Raw genomic sequence first — 24,055 nt, forward strand, 5'->3', positions numbered from 1 at the left:
TCAGATCAGATGATCTCTAGTGCTTCATTCTATTCTAGTAGCAGCCCCAGCTCTGATTAGCTGTAGTGCCTTCATACCCCATCACCAAGAAAGGCACAGAGATTAGTGGGGAAAGAACAACCTCTAAAAGGAAAACACAATCATTGGTAGACATTTTCCTTTCTTTCCTTGCCTGCCCTGTATGTATGGGAAAGGCAAGAAACAGGGGAAGGACCAGTGGCATGCTGCTAAATGTTTAAGAACTTGCCCTGCCAGCTCCATTGCTGCTGCCACACTGCCAGCCTGCAGAACAGTTGATTGGTATGCTAGGTGCTGAAGCTCTCCTCTGCTTTCAGTTGGCTTGCAAAATTCCAGAAAAGTTAACAAAGTAAGCCAGTGAAAACTGGCTCCAGCAACCCACTGGGAAGGACCAATGAGGTCTTGTGATGGCTGTAATCCAAACTGAACACTAGCCTGGCCTTGTTGTCAACCCACTGCCATCCAGACTGACATTTCTTTCTTTCTAAGGTTGGATTAAGAAACAGCTGAGAGCAGCAAAGGAGACAGGACCCTAGATTGCAAGGTGGAATTGCCCCCAAAAAGATTAATGATGGGCAGAAAGTATCACTCATATAAAATCCTCTTGTAACCAGGGAAGGAGGCATATTATTTCTGAAAAGAAAAATAAGTATAGAAGAGACTTTGACTTGAGAGAGAGGAGTGTGTATGTGTGTGTGTGTGTGTCTATGTTAATACAATGGTTTGGACTTTGGCTCTATATTATTAAGCTGTACCTTCATTTATAGTCAGCTTATCTACTTGAAAGTAAAAATAAATTCTGTAAAATTCCATAAACCTCCAGGCTCCTCTCTCCAAAGGGAACCAAACTTGAATAAATAATGCACCCCAGAAATTTCACACTGCTCTAAAATATGTGTGAAGTTGACAGTATGTGTTGTTCTCCTTTTCTTTTAAAGAAAAGAACTATTGATGTACTTTCTTTAGGAACAGTACTGGTTATACATTTAGAAAAATTGGGCATGAAGGTAAACTTCTGTTGAGTTCATTTGAAAAACTGGGACTTTTTTGACATAACAGAATGTTGATTTGGACAGCAGATCTTGAGAAAATTGCAATCAGTTTTATTTCAAAATATTAGTCTATTTTTCTTTTGAGACAATACTGACAACATGATTTAAATATTTGATTTTTGATGTAATATTAAATAATGTATCTATTCATAGGTTGTTTTCCTTTGAATAAAATTATCCCCCCCCCCAAAAAAATTTCCATATATACTACATTTCTCAAACAGAGAGCAAGAATGAAAGAGAAGGCATTGACTTGGGAAATTTCAAGTGACACATTTATAAATCCAGTACAAAGCATTATGTATTTCCAAGTAAATTATGTTGATGCCTGTGATAAAAGGCATATAGGTTACTTCCTTATTTCCCCAGAACCTAAAAATGCTAAGCAGCGCTTTGAAGAAATCATACCTAATTAAATCAGGGGATTCAGCTGAAGATCTGCCACATAGCTTTATTGATTTGCCATGTAACTTAGAAGAAGTCTTAGAAACATTTGGAATTTTGTTCTTCCACCAATGATTGGGTCATCTTCCTGACTTTTACAGAGGAGCTAGACACTCTGAAAAGATCCATCACTCATACTACCTAAGTTATTCCAAATCTCTGGGACAGGAATCTAATTGCTTAGACTACAATGCTTCCATTGAGGAGCAGAACTGATAGATGATCCAACAGAAATCTAAGAAAGCAAGGTTTGAAGAGAAATCAATCAAGAAAATGAAGGGGAAATTTGAAGAGTGGGATTAGAGGGAGAACTGGAGGACAAAAGAGATAGAACACCACTCTGGAAGGCAAAGGAAAACTAAAAATGCCGCACGTAAACCACAAATGACAAAATTAAAACTTTTTATAATTAAGTGATAGTGGTATTTACCCTTTCTTCCCCCCAGGAAGACAGTTATTGTAGCATTGAATTCAGAGGTGTGGGGGGGGGGAATCAAAAAAGTCAAAATGGCAGGTGTGACTGTGATTGGATCCCTGCCTCCTTTTAATGTATGTCATCCCATTCATCTAAAAAATGGCAGGGATTTGATCACACAGATGTCTCTACCATCTTGACATTTTTGATCACCCCTGTGGATGCCCATGATGGAGTTCAATCAAAAAGTAACGTAAGATGATTACTTTTTCTTGGAAATATGGTTTTGTTAATTTTCTGACTAATAACAATTAGTTTAGAGAATTGAAGACAGGCCATGACTCACCCTCGCTTTATACTTTGTCATCATGATTTTGCCTCCCCTATACTGCCAGCATTTCCTTCCTAGCATGGCTGCCTCATTTTGTGTAAAGATAGTGCCAGCTCTACTTCAGGACAACTTAAGACACAATGACAAAATGCAATGTTGTATGGGTGGGCTTGTATGTATTATGGGTCCTGTTCCTCTTATTTCTTTTCCATTAGCCATTGAGTCCCCAAATCTGCCCTAGATGATACACCAAGCTTCCAAAGCAGATTTTGAGCTATGGATCAACTGCAATATTATAGATAACACCTACGTTGTAAATGTGTGATGTTGACATTAAATTCTTTCTTATATTTCACCCTACTGTATATAAATGGGTTTTGGGAGAGAAAAATTACACTATGCTATCTTTTCATCTGAACTGGCTTTAGCGGATGAATTAAAGCATCCTTTAAAATAACACGCTATACTCATTCATTCATTAGATCTATCATAAAGTGCAAAAGTCCCAGTGAAAAGTCTTTCTGAGACACAAAAGCTATGTCCCATATGTATTTCAGATGATGCCTTTTTAAATGTGTGTGTTGGGGGGGGGGGCACCAGTACAAATGTCTGTGAAAATAGTAATTATCTTCATGGCTTTTCATAATTCTGGGAACTGAAATCTCAACACATCTGAAAGCTGTCATGCTGAGAAAGGAAAGTGATTCTTACAACCACCACGTGAACATAACATAAAATGATTCTTCAAGTACAAGTCAAGAGTTTCAGTCTTAGATAGAAGTATGTTAGTTCATTGCTTATCCTCTTGAGAGTTTAATACTTTGTATAAAATCAAGTTCAGTTACGTTAAAGGTCTACAACTTCTTTTGAATACTCATTAGCTCCTCAAGAGAATTAGCACAAGTAAGCAGCAGATGGCTTGAAAACAACAACAGCAGCAGCAGAACACCTTTCCTGGCATGATCTACATATGAGCTGGTTTTGGAGGAAAATTATAGAAGCAGGATTCTTGTGATCTAGAGGAGACTTTCACATATTCTTTGAAAAAAAAATAGCAACGGGATGCAAAGCTTGAATCATCTTAACTGAAGATATTGGGGATTTTTGCTACGGAACAACTGGAATCTTTAGCCTCTTTATTGTTTGACTAAAAGGGCAATTAATCAAAGGCAAGCCTCTGTGATAGCAGAATAAATGGGCTTTTCTTCCTTAATAGACCCCTAAACACAGGCGGCTAGTTTGAGGGCAGTGACTGAACAAGACTGATAGTCCAAAAAGAGGAAGGTCACCCAAGGTAGTCTAGGATTCATGCAACAGGCCAAAACCAAAAGAAAATAAACAAGAACCAAAATTTGGTGTCTTAGAGGAAGAAATGTTTAAAAAAGAAGCAAAAGTGTTTAAGACTGCAAAAGAATCTATTGACCCTAAGATGAGATTCTCCAGGGACTGATGCTATTGTAAGAAATTTCATGAGAGGCATGGTGGTAAAGTTCAGAATTAAACATATTAATGGGTTTCAGAGGCTACAAGGCAAGGTGCAGAAAGAAATGAGGTTAGGTATTAGAAGATTATGCATATAGCAGTAATATAGCCTTAGCATTTGACCTTTGATTTGATTTGGTGCTAGCTTTCCATTTTCTCATTAGTGAGTTTAGTTTCCTACATAATTCATGGCCTTGCACATTCCTGTGACATAGATACTCCACTTTTTAGTTGCTTAGCGTTCAATCATGTCAGGATTTCTTGCCCTTTTAAGCTTTTCATTTCTTGGTAGAAATCAGGAAGATATGCCTCTGTTCATTTAAATATTTATGGTCCAAGACTAGTCACAGAATTTAAAAATACATCATTAATTAATAGATACATATGTAACAATACATCTTTATACTACTAAAGCTCTCATATTTGTAACCTTCAACTGGGCAAAACGGTGTGTCATAGGGCAACAGTTTTTGAACCAAGGTATCTCAGATGGGCTAGCTTATAAAATGTATTCAAAAGCTGGGACCCATTACTCCCATGGGATTGAAATTTGGGAAATTTGTTGCTGCTTCAAGCACTGCTGTGCGGCCGTGCAGTTGTGGTCAGCCCAGGCAGCATGATCATCATGGGTGTATCCCCAACCTCTTTCCCACCTCCCTCTGTCTCCTGCACCCAATTGGCTTGCAGCAAGGCCCAATGGGTGAGTTGCAATTGGTTGCTTTGGGAACAAGGCAGAAATTTGAAATCTCTTAATGGTGGTGGGCAATGAGGGAAGGACAAGAGAATGACCCAGATGACTTCTAACAAGGTAGGGCTGGCTGGGGGGTACCAGTGGTCAATGGGTGAGCCCTCTTCCTCTCCCAGTGGAGGGGGCCCTTGGGGACATGTCTGAATGAGGAGTGGGGGTGAAGTTTTCCTCGCAGTCTATGGCTCCCTTTGTTCCATCTCCTCCCAGCAATGTGGCAGGCAGTTCTGAGGGAGGGAGAGAGGGAAGGAAGGAGGGCGGGAGGGAGGGAGGGAGGTTGAACTTGATGTAGAAAAAAAGAAAGGAAGGAAGGAAGGAAGGAAGGAAGGAAGGAAGGAAGGAAGGAAGGAAGGAAGGAAGGAAGAAGAAGAAGGAGGGAGGGAGGGAGGGAGGGAGGGAAATTTCTGACACTCCCTGCCAGCTTCCCACAAGCAGTCATTGGGGAAGCTGGCAGCAAGTCACAGATCACTCATGTTCCCACTGCTTTTTTGTCCTTGATCATTCTGTTTCTCTGTTTAGGTAAGGAAATATCTCTGAAATGATGACCCAACATGTCACAGGTTTTTTAGTAGATATATAAAAGGAAGAAACCCTATAAAATTAACAAGTCATTGAAGGTACCAAATGGTTTCTTTAAAGCTATAAAGAAAAAAAAATGCTACTGCCTTTGAATCACCTAAGTATTGATCATTTACTAAGAATACCTCAATCTCTTCATTTTTTCTCACTGTTCCCAGCCACACCCATATAGTTCTATTCTGCACTAGAAGCACTTTGTGGGATCTTACAGAAATCTTCAGAGTAAAGGGTTAACAATTGTTTTTTGGAATAGCTGGAACTTAAATTCTTGTACATAATTTAAATATTTTAAAAATTGCAGCATACTTTTAAAATAATTTAAAATAGTTTTAAAATACTCTTTCCATGTTTCTAAATGCCTGTAAATAAAGTAGCAGTAATCATTTGCATGAATTAATGATGGTATTTTTCAGTTGCTTCAGAAAAGGTATATTCCAGTTGCCATGTTAAAACAATGCTTATTTATTCATTCTTTAGGAGCAATGAAACAAGAGAGAGAGAGAGAGAGAGAGAGAGAGAGAAAGGGCTCTAGACAAACTAACACTGATATAGATTTCATCTTGTACCAATTAAAACAATTCTTAGTATCAACCATTTGTTTATGAAGAAATAAATAAATTCAAAGATGCACCATGAGATATAATATCTTTATCTGAATATATCACAATTCTGACTGGAAAAGATATTCAGTGAACCCAAAATTAAGTCAAAAATAACTTCTGTATTTGAAGGAATTCACTGAAAAATTATTCTGCAAAAACAAAGCTTTTTGCCTATTAACTCTTACAGAGTTAAACGATAGTACCATGTAATTATCAATTCTTGTAACCTCTATTCACATGAAGATTCAGTAATGGATGAAGGGAGGATTATTTAACATACCAGTCACAGTACTGCTTCCTAACCTTAGATAGTAGGTGGACAGTTGCAAAAAAACAAAAACAACCATGTGGTAATACATTTGAATGATCTGCAATGGTAGTACAGCTCTTTGAGTAATCTGGGATCTGATAATCAAACAGAAACCATATTAAATGGTCTTTATCTATATGCAGATGAAACATTACATTACAGATAACATGTAATCTTGGAAGACAAGACAAGGCATCATCTTGGATCAGGACTTAATTTAATTCTGCAACTTGTGTCCAGATTGGAAAACACCAAATCTTCTTCAGTAAGCCAGCAATTCATATACAGATCAATTCTATTCATTGTCCATCGGAAGTATGTTCTCCATTGTTCCATGGGGTTAACTCTCAAGTGTATTTTTCAGGAACGTAATTGAAAAATCTTTACAAAACTTAACTTGTGCTGGACTTCCAGGGGAGATATGGCGAACTGAAGATGGCTCTGCAAAAGCAGAGCTGATGACCGCAGCAATGACCAAGGAACTGGTGAGGAGGAACATTTCCAGATAATGTGCTCAGGACAGCTGTTCCTCATAAGACCACAGGACAGTGGTTTTCCATGGGTTTGAGCACCAGAAAATGACAGGAACAGCCATCTTGCTCACAACTGTGGCAGAGACTTATAAAGGATACCAAGTTCACAAATCTCACTTTCTAAACACTTTCAAAAATTGCCTATTAAACATCTTAAAACTATAAGAGACCTTTGGAATAACAAGTTTGAAAAGTCTTCATTGGGTGAGTTTATCTTCAATCTTTAATTATAAGGTTAAGAACTTAAAGAATTTGAAATACACAGCAAAAAGCTAACTAAGATTTTGATCTAATAAAATTATAATCAGATTATGAGTCTAGATAAATTTGGAATATTGACTTTTACTATAAGATTTTGGAATTAACTATACAAAGTAAACAGCTTCTCATGGGAAACAAACTTATTTTGGGTATCCTGGCTATTGCAAGTCATAATAAGTGAGGATTTTAAAAGCTGGACTAGAAGGGACTGAAGATTTTAAGCAGAAGAAAAAAAAATACAAGTCTGTTTTTGATGTCAGTTAATACTGGGACTTACAAAATGACACAAAATGTTGTGACATTGGAAATATTAAAGGAGATCTTTGAAGAATGGAGCCAGAAATTAGTAATTACAATATTAACACTGCCAGTAATGATCTCTGCTTCTATGGATAACTATGTCTAAAAGATGTTAATGAAGGAATGACAGATGTGGAACAAATTTTATCTGACAAGATAGAGAAAGTACCAAAAGTGGAACTACAAATGACAGGCCAATAGAATGATTTAGAAAAGGATGCTTTACTGGATATACAAAAGAAACTGGCTGAAGTTTTAAAAATTAAAAAGGAAATACAAATGATAAACCAAGAGAACGACCTGGAAAATGTTTCCTTATTGGATCTACAAAAGAGGCTTGTTAAAGCCTTGAAGAAATCTGTGCGATGGGATAAAGAAGAATTAAAGAGAAATAAAATCCTATGATAATATTTGATTAATTTTGCTTGAATTAAAATTAAGACTCTTAGAAGTAAAAAGAAGGAATATAAAGTTGATTTATTTGATCAAGGTTAAAATAAGACTTTTTTTTTTTTTTTTGCAGTATTCTGGCAACCCTTTGTGAACTTTTTGCTGATACCAGAATTGAAAAGTTGATGTTTTATGGATTTGGTTATAGATAAGGGATGGGATATGGGATGAAGAGATATCTATTTAACCTTATAAGGGGTAAAGAGTTATTAAATTTGTTTATATTTATGATGAAGATTGGAAGTCATTTCTTTATATATTTCTTTTCTTTTTCTTTAGTATATTCTTTCTTTCTTTCTTTCTTTCTTTCTTTCTTTCTTTCTTTCTTTCTTTCTTTCTTTCTTTCTTTCCTGAACTTTTTATTCTTTCTTTTCATTTTCTTTCTCTAAGTTTAATTTGTATTAGTTTTTACTATTGTAATTAAAATTCTTAATAAATTATATTAAAAAGGAAGACTTAACTTGTGCTGACTTCACTCTGTACAAAAACATAATATGAATCAATCTTATCAGTATAATGGAAAGAAGAAATATATGAACAGATGTATAATGATTAAAAGTAAAGTACAAAACCTCCGTTTTTCCTTCCCTCTTTCCCACTTGATGAAAAATAATTGATGAGCATACTTTGTGGGTTCAGTCTGTAGGTTTCACCTTGATCATCTTAGTCCTCCCCTTCCTATTTCTCACTTCAAGTTTCAGGACCTTGAGTAATGGGTCTCCCCAGTCATGAGGCACCCAAGAGTCCAAATCAATGACAGATTATCTTTGAAACCTTGAATTGGGGGGAAAAAAAAAAAAAGATAACATCTGCTATTTTCATTTAATGAATGTTAGCAGACTAAACCACTTCCTCACTACAGTGACAGACAAACTGTCATGTTCCAGATGTTTCACACTTGGACTACTGTAGCAACCTTTGACAGGATTATTCATTTAAGTAATTAATTCCAAGCCAACTCTGAATACAAAATGGGATCACAGTTAAGAGCCTTTTCTTTCCTGGCTCTGGTTATTTGGAATAGACTCCCCCAGGATTACACTAGGGATCAGATTACTTAATTTCTTTTTTAAAAAGCACTAACAACTCTTTTTTTTTCCCCCCATGGGCTCCTGTGAAGCTGCTTTAAAATAAATAAATAGTTTTCCATCACTTTGAGTGCATAGAGGTTATCATCATGGAATTTGTGGTTTAGAGGCTCCTTTATGCATCATGTTATTTATATGCATTATCACATTATTTTTCAATTGTATCTGTATCCGCTTAGTTGTAAGTGCATAACAAATAAATATATGAACACTACTGCCTTAAGTAGCTTGTTCATGGGAATACCATGGGTACAAATGTTTTGCTGAAAGTGCTATGCATTATGTCCACAACATTGTTGCAATCTGATGAAGTTCCTCATTAAAAAACAAAGCAAGATTGGGGACTTCCGGTGGAGGATAAGTAATGGAAGGTCCCTCCGGCTGAAGCTCTTCTGAAGCTGGAGTGTTAAATGTGGTTAATTTGGTGTCTCAGGAATTTTTTCCAAGACACAAAGCATTCTCCGGGCAAGGGGAAGCTATTGAATTGTGTTACGTGTCTTCTGGACAGCTATAGCTTATCGAACACAAGTTGCAAATGAACAGTGAGCAATCAGCTGGGAAGTGGGCAGATCAGCTGCACCGCATTTAAAGCCTCTTAAAGAGACACTACTTCCGACCACCCCACCTCCAAAATCACTTTTGTTGTAAGTTATTTAAAGAATTTAAAGAGGCTATCTCCACTACAGAAATATTTCTTCTCCTGGTTGGACTTTCATTATTTTCTGGGACTTTTAAAGTGCATTGTACTGGATTTGAAGGATTGAAATAAGAGCATGCAATCTGGAAGTTTTAATGTTTTTAAAGAAGTTTTCTATGCTTTTAGGAGACTACTTTTATCTATATTTTAATTTTGCTTTTAAAAAGAAAGAATTTTATATAAGTTTTTTTTCTCTCTCTCTCTCTTTTTCTTTGTGGAATTGAGAGAGATTTACTCTTAAATGCTGTGGGAAATTTTTGGTTTGGTGATTTTCACAAGTTATGATTGGCTGCTGATTCCCCCCCCATCTTGCTGTTTGTTGTGGCTATCCAGTTATGTTTGCATTTGAGAATTATCACTTTTGGCCACAAGAGGGGGCAAAAATATTAAATTGGACATTATCGAAAAGAAGAAACAGCTTTCCTTTTTTCCTTTCTTTAATTTTTAACTAAGGGTGGAAAGAAGAAGAAATAGTAATAATGGTCACCAAAAAGCACATAAGGCATGGATTTAGTGAACTTGACTGGATGAAAGGCAAGTTTGAAGAATATACTCTCAAAATCACACAAACCATTACTCAAAGTGTTAACCAAATATCTGATTTAAGATTTGCTGATCTTGATAAAAAGCCTGACCTAAAACTGGACAAAATCAAAAAGGAATTGGAAGAAGGAAATAAAAAAAGTTAATGACAGAGTTAAGTTGTTGGAAAGTGAGAGGGATAAAGAGTTGGATAAAGTTGAACCACTGGAATTGAGAGATAAAGAACTTTGTTTAAGGTCCAGGGAAATTTTTGAGATTAAAGGAAAAAATTTAATATGATGGATGAAATAGAGAAAATTCTTTGTATAAATTCTAAGTATGCAACTGTATGTGTTAAATCAAGAGATGTGTTGCTCTTTCAGGTACACTTTGATTTTAAATTTAATACTGAAAATGTGGATATAACTAGGCCTAAAGAAATATCAGTAAGGATTTCAAGGAATAGAAAGGATTAGGCTGTTTTGTGAGCTTCTTTGAAAATGAATAAAATGCTCTGTTGTTGGGAAAAATTAGAAGGGATAGGGTGAATTAAATTTTAAAATAAAAGAATAGAGTTAAAAGGCTTTATATCTTATTGATCTACTTATATGTAGCTGTTTAAATGTTTTTATATAAATGATGAATATGTTATTGTTAAAATGTATAAGATGTTGTTATAGATGAATCTGGAAAATGAACAAGCCAAGAAAGATGGAAGGTTCTACAAATACCTACAGCAGAAGAATGGATTATCTAATGGACTTGGCTTAAATGGCAAAATTAATAGTATTAATAAGAGATAATATTGTTTTTTAAATTCGTCTCCTTATGGCAACCCTTCTTAGATTACATGCTTGTGGGGGGGGGGGATTAAAGTGTTGTGTGTTTTAATAATTAGGTGGTTTGTGTTGATAGAGATAATGTGAATTTGGATTAACTAGTAGTAAGAGATTAACTTTTAATTTGTTTTTATATCTGTATGGGAGATAGTCAGAAGTCGCTTTCCGTTCTATTCTATCTTCACTATTTTAGTTTTTGTCTTTTTTCTTTTAGTTCTATTTTCGATCTTTACTGTATTCCCTTTTTTAATTGTATTCTTAATATGATATAATAAAGTTCTCATAATATCAAAAAACAAAGCAAGATTAATCTGGAAAAAAACCTGTTCTTGACAAATCCATGCTAGCTGCTAATAATTGCTGTATTGTTTTCAAAAGTATCTGTCCTTGCAGGCGATAATGGAACATGTTAGTTTCTTCTATGAGGTTGTAGAAAGATCCAGATTCAGTGCTTATGTCATATCAGAACATCAACACTGAGAAGCACAAAAAGAAAATATTCTGTAAACACACCAGGGAATGTAAAGGATAAAAAGCTTTCTTGTAGTTCATTTCTGGACCATCATAGTAGGAAGCAATACAAAGGAACTTTTGAAAAAGAAAAGAACTGAAAATGGCCAAGTTTGAAAGGGAAGCCACATCTGCTTCTTTGTCATCCTACTAGCATGTCCTTGCATGGAATTAGAAAAAGCAAATTACCCATCTTGCTTTTTCACTTTCCTGCACTCAATGATTGCAATGTCCGCGTTCTTAATTTTTATGGTACAGTGGTAGTCATAACCTGCAAATGGTCTTTTAACATTTTTCTTAATGAAAAGGAAAAGTAGCTTTTATTTCTTCACCAATTCTGTGGCCCCAGATGGATTCCTTCTTTTTCCTTTTCTCTGTTTTTCTTTAAGTCTTAGTTTTCTTTCAGCACTTTCAATTGGAATGGTTGGGTTATGAATTAAAAAGACAACACGTCAAGGTGTAAAGTATCTCCCAGGCATTTTACGTTGCAAATAGCTGATGTGCTATTAGGATGCTATGTGTAAAAGCTGAAAACTAGATTCAAGGAAAAGCAGGCATTTTAAGCTAAAATACATTAAATCGTCTTGCATGTCTCGAGAAACAGACATTTTGGAAACGTTAGATGATATTTTAAAGTTCTTTCTCTAGAAAATCAGACTTCTTGGGTCACTTAAAATAGTTTTATTCTTCTATGAATAGGAAAAAAAAGTTCTTAGGTTCTGTATTTATTCTGATGTATTATTTTCTTCAATACTAAAGCAATTAAACTGTGTCAGAACATATAAAACAAAAGTCTGCATATATTCATCCTTGTATAGAGGGGCTTTTGTAGCCTACTAGAATATTTTGAGTATAAATCTGCAACACAAGACTTTTACAGAGATGTGCAGGTATTAATGGAATATCGTCTGTGTGTGATAACATCGCTTCCACCATCATGCACACTGTATGTGATTTCTAATTTTAATATCATGATCTCAGATTTACTCATTATGACACTTCAAGCAGCTACAGTTGCTAGTACAATGCACTATTTTGTGCTTTTTGGACATCTTCATTTGGGCTGGTGCACTTCAGAGCATAATATTTCCCTGTGATGAAAGGATACATTTCTCCTAATCCAGAAAGAGAGCATTATGCATGAACAAAGCCGCTCCCCCCGCCCCCAAGCATGCAGTGAATGAAGATTCAAAAGCAGATACTAATACACACAAATAGAAGGGAAGAGCCATCCAGGCACACCAGGTATTATTTTCATGACAAAAATCAAAACAGAGCTTTTATCTCTCTGTTGATTCTTGCAAATTATCCAGTGCTGCGTATAATGAACATTTTAACCAAATTATTGACAGTGTTTCAATTTGTGCTATTCTGCATCCAGGAATGTGCTTTTCAGGTTTCAGAAGGATAAATGTTCGTAAAGAATACAGGATTTTTAAAGGAGAAAAAAGAATGGTTGGTCGTGGTTCTTTTCTTTTTTGTCTCACAGCAGTAAGGAGGTGGTGGTGATCCAGGATCTGATCAGCATGCACTCCTTTCAGGAATCCACAAAATGCAAAGAAAAATATATGAGGGAATTTTTGTGGTGATAAGCAGTGTGGAAACAGAGAGAATTGCAGATAAGCCTGGAAAAATAAAAATTGGAGAGGAGCTGAAAATGATAATTTTCTCTACCCTTTAAGGATCATAGCAAATTGATTTTAATTCAATAGTACCATATTTATATGATGGTGGAGAGGCTGGCAAATTATAGAACAATTCTACGTGTCTGTCTGAATGTTCCAGAGTGAAGGGCCTTGGATGTTTCTAAAGCCTTCCAAGGACTGAAGGGCACTTTGGGGTCTGGCTTTTTTTTTTAATCTTCCTTGCCATTCTAAGGAACACAAGGATTCAGTGGAATTAAGCAGTTAAGTGGCATCACCTAGCCAATATTAGTTGATCTCAAAAAGCAGGGTTCATTGAAGTCAATGCATGGATGGGACATCACCAGGAAATACTACAGCTATAATCCAGTAGGACGTAAAAAGAAAAAGTCAGTGGCAAATTATGTCTATATTCTTGTCAAAAAACTACATCCATGTGCTCATGAAATCCCTAGCAGAGAGCTGGACTTGAAGGAAATTTTACTTTTTAAAGAGGCTGTGTAAATAATTGTCTGGCTTCAAGAACATGCCAGAAGGCTAACAAGGTTTCATATTTTTAATCAGTCCTATTCCTGCCCAGCTAATTGACATCTTCACATCCAGTTTTTGGACTTTCTGAATTTAAATGTTTTCAGCTTTGGGAACAGCCAGCACCAGAAGCAGGGAAATAGAAGAAAGAAATCTATGTTGGCGTGAAGCCTTGCCTTGAAACTTGGAGTGAGACCCATAACCACCTTATGGAGCCTCAAATGCTACCCTGGAGCCTCTAAGGTACTGCTCTTATTTGTTCAGTCAAGCATGAAAAATTGCTGGAGAACACTCCACAGCTATGCTGGAATCACTTCTAGACATCACAGGAAAATATTCTAATTTTTTTGAGGACCAAACTTATTAGTGACTTAAAACAATATCAAGAATAAAGTCTTGTGCTCTCCTGGCCTGCGTAAAACATATAATTGCAGCAAAAATGTTCCATAAGCACAGATGTTCACAATACTGCTTATTATTATGTCCTGAATGTTCAGCGAGACTCTTGGATGATATAAAGGCAACATCCAAAGTTCAAACCTCTTTCATTTTTTATTTGCCAGTTTTTAAAAAATGAAGGATTTTCTCATATGCTCTTCCTTGGAAAGCAGATTTTGTTTGTGTGTAATTGTTGAAATAAATCACAAAAGCCTTCTAAAATGTACTTTTGGAATGTAGAGTAGTAAAAGAAAAACTCAGCTAGATAGATTGGTCTTCTGTGTTAATTCTAGTCCATTCTTTCTCTTTTAGTCAGTTCCTTGCTGTGGGTTAGCAGCATCTGCCGGGGGCATGAAGAATGTCAGCATGGAAGCATGTGGAAACACGATCCAAGCCCTGTCCCTTTGTCTGCCAGACACCTGTACAGAAGAGGTGGGACTTCAAATGTACAACCACAACCACATCTTGACTTTTGTGCACCCCACCCCCATCTCCCACTCTCCTGTGGCTGCCTCTGCCAGCCGCATTGACTAAGGGAGAAAGTGGGGTGGGGGGCTGAAGTCAGGTTGACGTCAATAGAGTCATGATGCCATTATGGAAACTCCATCTCTTCTCTATGTACATTGTGATGTTGCATGCGTGCCCCAAAGGAGCAATGCTTGTGACCTGATGCTGCTTCTATTGTTCTGATGAAGGTACTAAGCTCCTGTAGACACCACTGCATTTCACACAACTGAAACAACTATAGATTCATCTTTATGAGCTAAGGAGTGATTGCTTGTATAGACTTATACAATTGTGATTAAATAATCCGGGTGTCAATCCAATACTTTACCTGACTTTTAGCAAGAAGTTTAAATTAGCTCAAAAAGGAACTCCCTCTTCCAGCTTCCCCCTTCCCTTAGCCCTAGATTCATGGTGGGCAGGTGGGCAGGGAAAGGGGGGAGAATGCAATGGCAGATGTAGAGAAAATGAAGATGGCATCAGTTTCCCATCCTCAGCAGTGCAAGGTCTCCTGCTGGATCCCACTGCTATTGGTTTTCCTTGACTCAGATTAAATAGTATGAACGTTGTGGGTTAAGGAAAGGGGAATCAGAGCAATGGCACTCACCAGAGTCTGCCTTGTGATCAACACACCATGAACAGTGTTTTGAATACCTCGTACCTGCTTGCAAGACATCAAGGAGATTCTCTCATGCCCCTGTTAAAAACCTACCCACCAGTGTTTAGGAATTACCTATTTTATCCATTAATACATTCAGGAATGGAGAGAGCATTTTCAGTCCTTCAGATAGGGAATCTTATATTCCAGGGTCTGCCCTTCTCTGGCTATGGGGCAGTTGTAGTTAGGTTTGTAAAGTTGCCTGAACCTATCTTAATCACGGCAAATCCATGGCTGGGTGGGTGGCTGGCCTATTTATTTATTTATTTATTTATTTATTTATTTATTTAAAATATTTATATAGGCACCCCTCTTATATCAGACTCTGGGCAGCTTCCAACCAACAGTTAAAACAACATCAATATATCATTAACACTTACATATATTGATTAAAACCACAAACATTAAAACCTGGCACCAAAGTTAAAACTTTCACATGCAGACCATCACTAAACCCTCTTGTCAATCTCACCCTAACCCAGTGCTTGGGGGAAAAGCAGGAGGAAGAGTGTTGCTTAGCACAGGGGCTGCCACGGAAAAGGCGCACTTCCTAGATCCCATAAAATGGCAATGTTTAAGAGAAAGGACTAGGTGCATGCCCACCCTATCTGATCTGTTAGAATGAGTAGATGTCCTTAGGGAAAGGCAGTCCCACAGATAACCTGGCCCTGTGCCATGTAGGGCTTTAAAAGTAATAACCAGTACCTTGAATTGTACCCAGGGAAACCGGGAGCCAGTGCAGCTCGCACAACAGAGGTGTTACATGGGTAAACCTGCATGTGCTGCCACATTCTGGAACAGTTGTAGCTTCCAGGTGGTCTTCAAGGGCAGCCCCATGTATAGCACATTGCAATAATGCAAAGGGGAAGTGACCAAGGCATGAGTGACCATGAGCAAGGCCAGGTCCAGGAAGGGATGCAATCTGCACACCAGACACATCTGTGCATAGGTCCTCCTACCCACCGCTGCCACCTGCTCCTCAAGTAGGAACCATGAATCTAGGAGGACCCCAAATTGCTCACCAACAGAGTCTGGGGAGTGCCTCCCCATCCAAAGTCTTTAGGGTAACTTATGCAAATCACAGTCCAGTGTGTTGCCTGGTCCCAGACCCATATTCTCCAGTATTTACTGACTACAGCTGATAGAATAGACTGCAACATAAGAGAAGATTCGGTAGAATGATACAGCCAGAAAGCAAAGCCAACCTCAGTCAGGCCACGGCATTTTCCACTGGGGAAATCAAGAACTTGTGAGCAACAAACTATGCAGAGGTGACAGAGATAGCTGCATCAGCTGCAAAAAAGATGGGCAGATGATGTTAATCAGCTGTTACTCTATTAGCAGGTTAGTCCCCAGCCATAGTTAATGCTGGGCTAAGCCCACAGCCACTGATTTCTCAATCTCATTATGTTAGGAAGATTTCTTGGGGAATAGGCATTCTATTTGCATGGTCTGTTAACCTCAACCATCTGACAGGTTCCTTTGTCCCTGCATTCCTCCAGGATTTCCCTAAGGAAACTTTCAGGTGAATAATCTTAATGATAATTCAAGATACCCTTTCATGTGCTGATCTTGTCTAATTAACAAGAATTAATTTCAGAATTTGGTGGAATCTACATTGCTCTCAGTTCTGAATCTAACACTTATTCAGGATGGACTGATAACTGAAGCATTCTACAATCAGTTAAAAGTTTCAGGGCCCACTTTTTTCGTGTCTTGAAAAATGATATATCTTCTATAGACCTTTCATTTTGTGGCCACTTATTCTGCTTTGAAGGAACTGCATTCTACTTTGGAAATTGGTATGAATTCCCAATTGTTTGAACTGCTAATATGACACATAAAATGAATCAAAACGGTATTTTAAAAAGCAACTAAAACAGCTTTAATTTGACTTTATTGTTTCCAGTTCTGCTGTATAGAATAATAAGCCTTTATTTCATAAACATTTTATTTACACTGAAATGAATTGCTTAACCTTCATCATTCTTAAACAAATGATTTGTATAGCATTATCCTTGAGTTTTCATTCTCTCTTTTTTAATAGTAATTTTATTAAAAATTACAATTAAAATATAAAAACTAATGCAAACTAAAAGAATAAAAAAGAAAAGAATAAAAAGAAAAAATAGAAAGTGCAGAAAAGAAAGAAGAAATAAGAATATATTAAAGAAAAAATAAAAGAAATATACAAAGAAATGACTTCCCCCTTCATCATCGCAAGCATAAACAATTTCAGTAACTTATCACCTGTTAGGCCCAGTCCAGTTGAGTTAAGTTCCTTTATTTGCTTATACCATATAGACAGAATCTTGCCAGACTAAATCTATACTACTGCAACTAGTGGATATACCCTGGGAGATTCTAGGGAGTGGCTACCCTGAACCTCTTATGCTTCCCACGCTCCCCCTGCAGACTGTGTTGTCTTTTGTCTCCTTTCCCTTCTTGGAATGCACCCCCTCCTTCCTGATAGCCTTGCTCTCAGTTGCTGTCCACCACATCACCTTTTCTTAAAGTACAACAAATGATCTCTTCTTCCCATCTCTTATTTATCAACAAGTCCATAAAACCTCATCATTTCAGTCCTGATCAGCAAAAGCCCATTAGGGGTTACCAGAAATAACAGCATGTCTATTTTAACCTTGATCAAATAAACCAACTTTATATTTCTTCCTTTTACATCTGACAATCTTGGTTTTTAGTTCATTCAAAATCAGTGCCATAAAACCTGATTTCTTTTCATTTTTTCTTTGTCCTTTCTCACAAAATTCTTCAAAGCTTTAACAAGCCTCTTTTGTAAATCCAATATAGGAAAATTATCCAGCTCAGTCTCTTGGTTTGTTATTTGTATACCCCTTTTAATTATTAAGACATCACCCACTTTCTTTTGTATGTCTAGGGTAGGATCTCTCTCCATATCATTCTTGTAGGCTGTCATTTTTAAATCCACTTTCAAATCAGTCTTGATCTTGTCAGATATAACTTGCTCCTCTTGCATAACATCTTTTAAACACAGTCTAACTATAGAAGCAGACACTCTTCAAATTAACTTCTGGATCCATTGTTCAAAAATATCCTTCAATATGTCCAGTGTTAAAATAGTCTGCTTCATTCTGTATTAGTAAGTCAAATTTAAGTGTTCTTCTGATTTAACTGTAATTTTAGTTCCTTCTGGGTCCCTCTAGTGTCCAACCTTCAAAGTCTCATCCTGTCATTTTTTTTTTTTTTTTAAGAGAGTTCAAAACAAGAATATTTTCCCATGGCAAGGATTCTTATAATTAATTCCAAAATCTTACTTCAAATCCAGCTGGACCCTTAGTCTGTTTGTAACTTTTCAGAATCAAGGTTCTAATCACCCCTTTGCTGTTTATTCAAAAAGAAAAAAAAAAAGTCCTTAAACTTGAATTTAAAAATTCTTTTGCTAAGAATTGAAGGAAACTCACCCAGTGCTGCAAAACTTGTCAGTCCAAAGGTTCCTAATACCTGAAATGCAGTTAATAAGCATTTTCGGAAAGTGATTAGAAAAGTATGCAAGTCCAGTGTCCTTTTGAAAGGCGCTGATCATGGTTTGAGCAAAAAGATAGCTATTTCCTTGTCACCCAGAGCTCTAAAGCCACTAGAGACTGCTATCTTGTGTTCTCCTGATGAGCAGCAACTGCATGGAGCACTTGTGGGTGAGTCCAGAGAGGAATTACAAAGAGCTGGTCTACTCACCAGCTCTTCATTCCACCACGGTCATCGGCTCTGCTTTTAGTAAAGCTGTCTTCAGTTCACCATTTCTTCCCTGGAAATTTTCATTTTCTCTTTGAATCTGTGTGCTGATCTACTCTCTCTCTCTCTCTCTCTCTCTCTCTCTCTCACACACACACACACACACACACAGAGGCACACATATACACAATCTTTTAATTACTTCAGACACATTCTTAACAGAAGGGAAGCATTATATTGATACAAGGTCCTGACATAATGTTACCATTTTACAGATATTTACATCCTGAAGTTAAAACATTCAGTATTACAATAAGCTGTGCATCCGCATTTATTATAGCTTTCTTTAAGCATGGTTAGCACAAGGCTTGCAAGCATAGATGCCCAAGTTGGTCTGGTTGACAACCTGTATCATCCCACCACACAAACATTTATTTTATGGCATACAACCCCAACAAAGTGTGTTAATCTGCAGGCTTGTATTGCATCACAAAAATGATGCCTTTTTCTTCATGCCATCTTGAACCTCAACCTAGCTTGGTATGCCTGCCAACCATTCACAGTAAGAAATGAAAACTTCACCAGGAATGCAAAAAAGTAATATAGACTCAGTGAGAAAGATGAATCACATTCCGCTTTGGATAAGAACAGTAAAAAATATGGGACATTCTTTTTCCATCAACAGTGCCCCCTAGTCATATGTGGCACAGCCAGTTTAAACAGATTACATACAGGCTTACAGAACTGCCCCTCTACATTTGTTTGTTTGATTTCTATCCCATCTTTTCTTCAGAAGCTCAAGAAAGTGTATGAACCATTCCCTCCTCCCACTTTTCCCCACCACAATGACCCTCCAGGTGGGTTGAGTAACTGATTCAAAATCACCCAGGGAGCTTCTGAGGCTAAGGCTGTCTCAGTCCAACACCTTCACTGCTATCCCATGCCATCACTCATATGTTGCTACAGATTTAGTATTTACAGACTTTCCTATACATGAGATCACTTCCAAACATTGAGAGCCAAAAGTTGTAGAAACTGAGAAATGCCTTTAGGTTCCTCAGGATAATATTGCTGGCACCTTTTTGGCAACTTAATGGAACTCTAACGTGAAAGAATCTCCCTATTAATTAGGGGACTTATACGTTCACAGCGGGGCATACTTGTGGAACTGACTTCCTCCTTTATTGAAATATATAGGGAAACTTTCAAAGGAATGCCTTTGAAACTGAAGACTGCACACAATGTGCTATTGGATCAAAGATTGCCATTCATGTTCAGGATGTCATTCAGGAATTACTACACTAATGGCTTATGGTATCTTCTAGAGTCATCCAACCACTGTAGTGTCGAAATAACCATAATGAAGACAGCTGTTCAGTGATGGCTAAAAGATACTATGAAGATGGCAATGTCCATATATAACAACAATAACAACTTGATCCTGCGCCTTGGCCAAAATGCACATTAGTTTGTGATATGATGTGGGGAAGAAGCTTCTGTTTTGCAGCCAAGAATGATGAACACTTTCTTATTTGCTTGACTTTTTTTTTCCTGTTGCTTGCTTAAATCCTCATGCTAATAAATAATAAACAATTTTGCTTCCATCAGATTCTAGCTTTCTACATTGTTATATCCTTGGTCTTGTGTCTGTTTTTTTTTTTCTTTTTTGGTATCTGAAATATTATTCTTACTTGGGTTTGTTTTGCTACTGTATCTCCCCGCTCAATGTAAATAACATCTTTGATACAGATGATGCATTCTAATGAAGACATGCTTATGCTTTTAAAGAATTTCTATCATAGTCCCTGGCACTTTAGACATTTTGTTGAGAGTGGGCATTCATCTTTGTCCCCAAGCATATTCTTTGTTCCATGATATGAACCAATGTGAGATCTCTCTTAGTTGAAAAGCTGTACTATGGTGCATTTATCAAAATGAAAAATGTGACTGCAAGAAGACCGTGCTGCAACAGAGTGGCCTGCAGTAGGAAGAACATTCACATGAATTCTAAGGATATATGATTACACCCAGGTATATAACACAGTGGCATATCAAAGGGGAAGGTTTCATTATTACAGGACTTATATTTAGAAATATGAAGTAGTTACAAAAGGCAGTGTAATTTCAGACTAACTCAGAGAAAGCATTTTTGCCACAGATTGTAGCATATGGTAACAACTAAACAAAATTGGTATCTTTCTGATTAATTCTAGGTTAATTCTGTTTTCATCAAAGGTGTCAGAACTCAACAGTTTTGAAAAAGCTCCATGAGATTTCCCCTTAAACTTTTATAAAACTCAGTGAAACAATCAGTGATGGCTACAGGATAGATGTTTCTAATTGAAAGCTGAAAGAAGGTGGCTAGACCTGAAATTTGGACAGTCGTCCCTCTTGGGTCTGAGTCACAACAAAAACTATGATGTTCTCTCTGTTTATCCTATGGTAAGAGTTGCTTTAAAGGTATGATTGTCGAGGCATTGTATAGGAAATCCACACACACCAATTGTCCTGGTTTTCTATATATGCACTAGTAACACTGTACTCAGATAATCTGAACTAAATAAAATGGTTAGCTAGGAAAAGGGAGAAAGGAAATCAATAGGATAGGGTAAAAACAAATTCAAGATGGCAGCCACAGTTGTGCGATTCGTGCAGCATACATAAAAGTGGGTGGAGCTTCAATTACACCATTATGGCCACCATCTCAACATTTTTTGACTACAGCCAGTAGATACCCCAGGAAGGAAGGTTAACTGTATGTTTCACAGTTATGTCTCTCCATGCCCACCACCTAAAATCAAGAATTTACCTGCACCAGACCACTCATCTTGAAGAAGCATGTTCTTATGGACTTTTCTTATCATTACTCTATTTTTAGTATGATTAATTAGCCGTGAGGAATATTAAAATGATACATTTATAATTTTGTTCAGAATAAAATTTTTGTTTACATGTTTGAACATGCAAAACACAGGTTTTACTGGTATATAATTTTCTTATTTTCCTCTCATGCAGCAACTGCTTAAATATTTATTAAACAAAGCCCAATTTTTCTATCCCTTGACATAATCCAGAACTGAAGTACCTATTTGCATCTTTAGTTTTTAGATACATTATATTAATGAGCTGGTTAGAATTCCTCCATTAGACTACCCCCCAGCCATTTTATACTGAAATCATATATAAAAAATCTAAGAATAGTAATGTGTTCGGAAATAATGAGTTATAAAATAAACAAAAGAAAAAGGTCTGTGGTAGCTGTGAATATGAAATGACATTTGGCTATTTATTTTATTTTGGGCATAAAACTATCAAACAGATTAAATAAAGCCAATTGCAATATATGGAAGGAGGACAAAGTTTCAGCCTTTGCACTGTTCCATCCTGTTTTAGAATTTTTGTTTATAATTTTCTATTTTGGGGGGGGACCTTTTCATTAGCTACATGAAATTACAGTATTACATATGAACAGAAAAGGGAGGCAATTTCACTGAAAGAAAACCATTTAATTAAAAAAAATAGTAAACTAGTTAGGCTTGTTCATCAGTGCATGTATTTCTTTTTTCTATGTTTACACTAAGATGGATCCAACACTTATCTTCTACAATGACTGCTAGAGTTATGTCACATTTGTTTCCAAAATATGGGGAAGGAAAAATGGGAGCAGTGGGCAGTGAATAGTAGAAGATTTCAGAATTCTTCCATATTATTTTGGTTTATTTTGCAGCTGCCTCTCAGTTTTCCAGACATGTTGGATGCCATTGAGAGGTCTGTGGTTGCTGTTTTTTGCTTTTGAGAAATGAGCTGTCTTTCTTAAGGGGGGGGGGGGGGAGCCAGCCAATCAGAAAACATGTACATAATATAACAACATAATCAGCAGTCAGGATGGCAACATGGTGAGATTGACCTTTTCCTCGCTTACACATCTAACAATGACACAAACATGCCCAAACAACCATTATTTCTGTTCTGACTTCAGGAAAGTGACGTCATTCAATCCCAAAAACTTAAGTTATCAATAGCTATACCAACGTTAGTGTTTTCCTTCTTATTCCAATTCAGATTTTGCTGTGGATACAATCAAACATGTGTCACTGACCGTACTTTCAATGGTCCAGTCAGTTTGGCAGAAATGGACTGTGACGTGTAGTTCAGCCATGGTCAGAAACCAACAGCAGGAAACCAAACCAGCAAAGGACAGGTAGAAATTGTTCTTCCTATCTGGAAGTGGGAAAGCTTAAGCCCATAGACCTCATGGGAGGGAGAAAGAGGTGCAAAGTTGAAGCTTTGAATTCTTTTACATAACACTTACCCTTTACTCTATGCAATCACTGGAATTCATTCTTAATTGCTTCTGTAATTCCTGCAATAAGCTTCCATACTGAAGAGCTGCATCCTTGATTTCCAGTTCTAGCATAAGCCAGGAGAAACCTGAAACTGGAGTAAGCATGCATCCCCACTGTAATGGTATGTGAGAAAGACCTTGGGAGACTGGGCCAAGAGATGCTGCCAAGGGAACGGTCAGAAAAGAGACAGTATAATAGTGGGCAGGGCAAGAGGCTCAGAAGAGACCCTCCCAGTTTCTTGGGCTGTAAAGGAGATGGGGGAGGGAGAATTATACTTTCAGACTTGCAAGATTCTGTCCATGTGGCTTTACAATAAAGTAGAATTAGCTCTGGTTTACTCTATGAGGCTAAATCAATCTTGTAAGTCTCTTACTCTTTTACAAAGATCTGCCGAGCATCTGGCAGCAGTGTTGTTGCAAGACCAGCAGCAAGTAGATGCAGAGATGACCAATTTGTAGAATGCCACGATACAACTAATGCAGCAACTAGAGCTGAAATTGACCCAACCCCCAGCAGCACAACAAATGACAGCTCAGCCAATGTGTTCCCATGGGAGCTTGCCAGAGAAGTGCAGAGGGGACCAGGATCAATTCCAGACATTCACCACTCAGCGTGAAATGCTTATGGCAGACAGGCCAATGGAGTTTCCCACTGATTACACCAAAGTGACTTTTGTGCTGAGTTTGCCGAAGGAAGCAGCAGCCAAGTGGGCAATACTGTTCATTGAGGGGAACAATCCAGTGCTGGACAACTATCAGGACTGTATACATAAACTCAAAGGACACTCTGGGGATCCCATACAGAGAATCACTGCTAGTAGAGAGATCCAAAAGCTCAAGCAGGGACAAAGGAGAGTAAGGTTATATATTTTGGAATTTAAATTACTTGCTGGCGATGTAGGGTGGAGTGACTTAGTCCTGATTGACCAGTTCAAAGAAGGGCTGGCCAAGGACCTAAGAGACAAACTAGTGAAAGAGACACACACACCCCTACACTCTGCAGGCACAGACAGCACCCTCCCCCATACTAGTAAATGTGGAGGAAGAGTA

At 37.3% G+C, this 24,055-nt stretch overlaps 1 protein-coding gene across 1 annotated transcript in view; it reads right to left on the bottom strand.

Moving 5' to 3' along the window:
• LRP1B (LDL receptor related protein 1B) overlaps nucleotides 1-24,055 on the bottom strand; it is a 715,984-nt gene that overhangs the window by 674,472 nt on the left and 17,457 nt on the right. Inside the window, exon 3 of the mRNA XM_088145133.1 lies at nucleotides 2,110-2,117. Within this exon, the coding sequence (XP_088001259.1) occupies nucleotides 2,110-2,117 (8 nt within the window). The remainder of the gene's footprint in view (nucleotides 1-2,109; nucleotides 2,118-24,055) is intronic.

Source organism: Python bivittatus, unplaced genomic scaffold (assembly GCF_059951505.1).
Source record: "Python bivittatus isolate LINGU-HERP-01145 unplaced genomic scaffold, Pbiv_v1 ctg000480_np1212, whole genome shotgun sequence".
Classification (NCBI taxonomy): Eukaryota; Metazoa; Chordata; class Lepidosauria; order Squamata; family Pythonidae; genus Python; species Python bivittatus.